Genomic DNA, 4,551 nt, shown 5'->3' on the forward strand with positions numbered 1-4,551 from the left:
GTGGGGTGTTTTGGTGTGTGTGTGTGTGTGTGTTTAAAAAAATCTATGTATCTATGTATCCCATGTTCTATGATGTATGTATCTATATATCCTTTTATATGTATATTTTTTTTTTTACACACCATATATAAATTATATATTTATATTATATATATATATAAAAAATATATATTATATATATATAATATATTTAGTTATTTATTTTTTTTTATTTATTTATTTACACAAACCCAATCTATATTTTAAAAATTATAATACTATATTATATATTTTATATATTATATATATATATATATAATATATATATATAATTAAGTGATATGAAGAATACTTATATAAATATATAAAGTATGTATTTCATATAACTTTATATATAATTTTATTTAAATGTATAGAATATACAAAATTATAATTAAAATATATATAAGTATGTATATTTATATACACTTTTATAAAATTTTATATATATATATGATATATATAATTTTATATATATTTTATATATATAATATATATATATATATATATAAAATATAAAGGGTGAAAGAATAAATAAAAAAAAATAAATTAAAAAATATTTTATATATATATATATATATAAATATATATAATAATTTTATATATATATATATATATTATATATAGGTGTTTTAAATAAATAAAATTTTAAAATAAGAGATATTTTAGATTTCATACAACTAGATACATAGATAAAATAGAACATAGAAATTTCACACACACCCCACACACACCACACACACACACACACCCCACCACACACAAACAACACACACACACACACACACACACACACACCACACATACACACACACACACAAAAATATTTTTATGATATTATATATATAAATATATATTTTAATATGATATTATATATATATATAGATTTTATAAAATATAATAAAATAGGGATTTTTAACATAAAATATATATATTTTTAAAATATATAGATAATATATATATATATAATATATATATATATATGTAAATTTTACATATGGGAAAATATTATATAAAATTTTATATATTATATAAAATTATATCTATATATATAAATATAGGGTAGGGATGTATAAACATATAACACACACCCCCCCCACCCACACCATTTTATAGGTATAACACACATTATAGGCAGTTATAATATAGTATTATATATAAAAGAAAATTTTATATTATATATATTTATAGATAATTTTATTTTCATATATATATAATATTTTAAAATATATATATATATATATATATATATATACATATAATGTATTATAATTTTATTTTAAATATATAATATATATATATTTTATATATACAAAATTATATATATCTGATTGAAAGATGGATAGATATAGAGAACCACAGATATGGGTAGATATGAAAACAAAAATATAGGTATATCTACAGGAAATACAAACAAACACCCATGTAATCATATGCGTTTTCGTGTGCGTGTAGTAATTTGTCGATCCATTATGTATTCCGATAAGTACATCTACGACACGAAGGCCTAATGAATTCAGAAGTCCCGAGCACCGGCCGAGGACCACAGCGTCCTCGAATCGCGTTCCGTTATTAGGGAGCGACGGAGTCCAAGGTCAGCCTAGCGTCCTAGCCCTCTGCGGATGGGCAGGGAAGGAGGGGCTTGAGTGCCCCCTACGCGGCACGGGGCAGAGGCAGCGGGTATAAAAGTCTCACCGCGTCCTGGGACTCCATCAGTACATCTCCTGACACCACCAGTGTAAGTACCACTAGCTAATGAGGACGACGGCGAGCGAAGGGGAGGCCTGTGAGGGGAGTGAGACAAAGGGAGTGACGTGTTCGGGGAAAGTTGTAGACGTGTGGGGGAGAATTCAGACATGAAGATGAATTCCTTCGCCGTTGTCCGCCTCTGAAACGGTGGAAAACGACGGACCTGGGCGAGGAACCTCCGCCTAGATCTATAAAACTGATTCTAACTTCTCTTTTCAGTCAACATGAAGGTCCTCGCAGCTCTCCTGGCTCTGGCTGGCGTCGCCGCCGCCAACTCCGCCTTCCGCTTCTCCGACGGCTACCTCGACGTCCTCGGCGCAGAGCCCGTCCAGAACTTCGACTGCTCAGGCCGCGCTTACGGATACTACGCCGACGTCAGCAGCGACTGCCGTGTGTTCCACGTGTGCCTGCCCGTCGCTGACGAACTGGGCGAGCTGCTCGAGACCGCCCAGTTCTCCTTCTTCTGCGGCAACCAGACCGTGTTCAGCCAGGAGTCCCTCACCTGTGCCCACTCCGAGGAGGCCTTCCCCTGCGACCAGGCCGAGACCCTCTTCGACGTCTCCAACGCTGGCTTTGGAATCATCCCCGAGGACGTGAAATAAGGCTGTAGATACTCGCACTAAATCTTTATTTTTTTACTTCTATATTTCCCTACTTCAAAAATAGCAATAAAAATGCATATCTACAAGCTGTGTTCTTACCTTTGTTCTAAACCATTCTGAACATACCCTTTTAATTAACAATGCTAGCGTATCACACGTCAGTAATTAGTAGTCTCATCATCTCACAAAAAAGACTGAGGAATATAATCAACAAAACTCTCTTTTTACACCAAATTCAGATATATACCCAATAGTTACTGCATTGATGTTAGAATGTTATATTCCTCATCTTTCTAGATATTTTTACAAAACATATTGTTTCTATAAAATGTTTTGCTAGAGGTACAGTAATACCAAGTACAGCATATAAATTCAATAATACATAATCTATATAAAAGGCTTCTTAAAAACACCCAACAGAAACACGCCTTCTCTTTGGCAGTGTTGTCTGAGCCAGCATCTCATAGAACCCCACACCCTATTATGGAGAGCCACAGTCGCAAGATACAAGCAGCTTAGGAACAGTAATTCCAGCGGCCGAGAAAAAGGATGCGTCATCGTGTTAGAGCACGGAGGAGGGGGGGGGGATGGCTGAGAGTCACAGGACTTTTTGCTATTGCATTTTCGTTATTGATATTCTTGTTTTTGTTAATATTGTTATCATTATTAATATTGTTATCGTTACTTTTATTATTCTCTCTAGCATTATCATCAGCAGTATTACTACTACTACTACTATTTCTACAACAACAACTACTATTATCACTATTCTTGCAACAACTATTACTACAATTACGACTACGACTACTGCCACTGCATCTGCTATCACTTCTATTGCTACCATTATCATTTTGTCAAGTCAAACAGTTTCAGGTAAAATAATGTTGGATTCCACCGCAAAACTGTTGACGTATATGTCACCAGATGAGAGTGACTCTGCATGGAACCTGAAGAGATGTCCTGAGAGAAATGCATGCAATAAGGGAGGAATTGCAACACCCACTTGCTTCATGTAACCCAGTCTGCATTCCTCCAAGTGAGAATAACCCAGGTTAAGCTGATTACGGGATAATCGAGAATGAACCTCACTGGAAGGTAACGAAGATAGCATGTTTGAGTATACCTTCTCAGCTCATCCTCCTCGTAGACATCATTGTGTACATAAATAAACACATAAAAACAATAAATAAAAAATCGCTGACTCATCTTCATAGGACTAAATACTTTTGCATCTATCCACTTTTCTTCGAACTTATTTCAGCTAAGAACAAATGGAAAACTTTATTGTCTTAGACACTGCTTCTACTGTGGGAACTCAATGGCCGGTTTCACATGATCTGCGAAATACAGTAATTTAGGGTAGTATTAAAGCAAATGACAGCTTAAGCATGTAGACTGAAATCTCATTACATAATTCGCTGTAACGCAGGTATCGAGTGAAAGTTCCAGAGTATCAAGGAATCGTTGATCTCGCATCCGAATCACTCAGCAAGTATTCACTTGCGAGTAAAAGAACTGATGAATATATAAATCCCTTCTTTTGCAAGTGAATACTTGCTTGAGTGAATTCGTGCAGATCATTTGTTGAAACCGGACCATTGATTCCCAAGGAGAACCGTGTCTAAGCAATAAAGTTTTCTTGTCTAGCTGAAATAAGTCGAAAGTGGAAGATGCAATATTTAGTCTATGAAGATATCAGCGATTTTATTTATGTTTATGGTTTATAGTACACAATGATGTCCGAGGAGATACTGAGAAGGTATACCAAACATGCTATCTCGTACCTCCGGGTTCTCTCGATTATCCGTAATCGCTTACCGGTTTCCTGAGAATGCAGATTACATGACAAGTGTGTTGCAATTCTCTTTTGCATACATTCTCTCAGACTCTTCAGGTTCCATGAGAGTCCTCTCATCTTGATACGTCACAGTTGCGTGGTCCACATTATTTTACTGAAACTGTTGCTGACAAAATGTAATGGACATAGAAGGATACGATGCATGGCATATCGAGTCGTAATGTAGTAATAGTTGTTGCAAGAATTGATAATATATTGGTTAGAAATGTGTATATATAATCTCTGATGATAATAGAGAGATATAAAAGTAGATAACATATATATATACAATATTAAAAACAAGAATATCATAGAAAATGCAATAGCAAAATCTGTGACTTAAGC

The 4,551-nt window shown here is 34.1% G+C and overlaps 1 protein-coding gene across 1 annotated transcript; it reads left to right on the forward strand.

The window, feature by feature from the left end:
- The first annotated feature begins 1,654 nt into the window (after nt 1-1,654).
- On the forward strand, nt 1,655-2,452 carry LOC119597254 (U-scoloptoxin(01)-Cw1a-like). Its single transcript, XM_037946787.1, has 2 exons — nt 1,655-1,756; nt 1,987-2,452. Exon 2 carries the CDS (start codon nt 1,992-1,994, stop codon nt 2,367-2,369), a length of 378 nt encoding a protein of 125 aa, XP_037802715.1. The 5' UTR covers nt 1,655-1,756; nt 1,987-1,991; the 3' UTR covers nt 2,370-2,452.
- The last annotated feature ends 2,099 nt before the right edge of the window (nt 2,453-4,551 follow it).

The sequence above is a fragment of the Penaeus monodon genome, chromosome 39 (assembly GCF_015228065.2).
Source record: "Penaeus monodon isolate SGIC_2016 chromosome 39, NSTDA_Pmon_1, whole genome shotgun sequence".
Lineage (NCBI taxonomy): Eukaryota > Metazoa > Arthropoda > Malacostraca > Decapoda > Penaeidae > Penaeus > Penaeus monodon.

Excerpts from the sequence above, each read along its gene's own strand:
- LOC119597254 (XM_037946787.1), top strand. The coding sequence starts at position 1,992 with ATGAAGGTCCTCGCAGCTCTCCTGGCTCTGGCTGGCGTCGCCGCCGCC.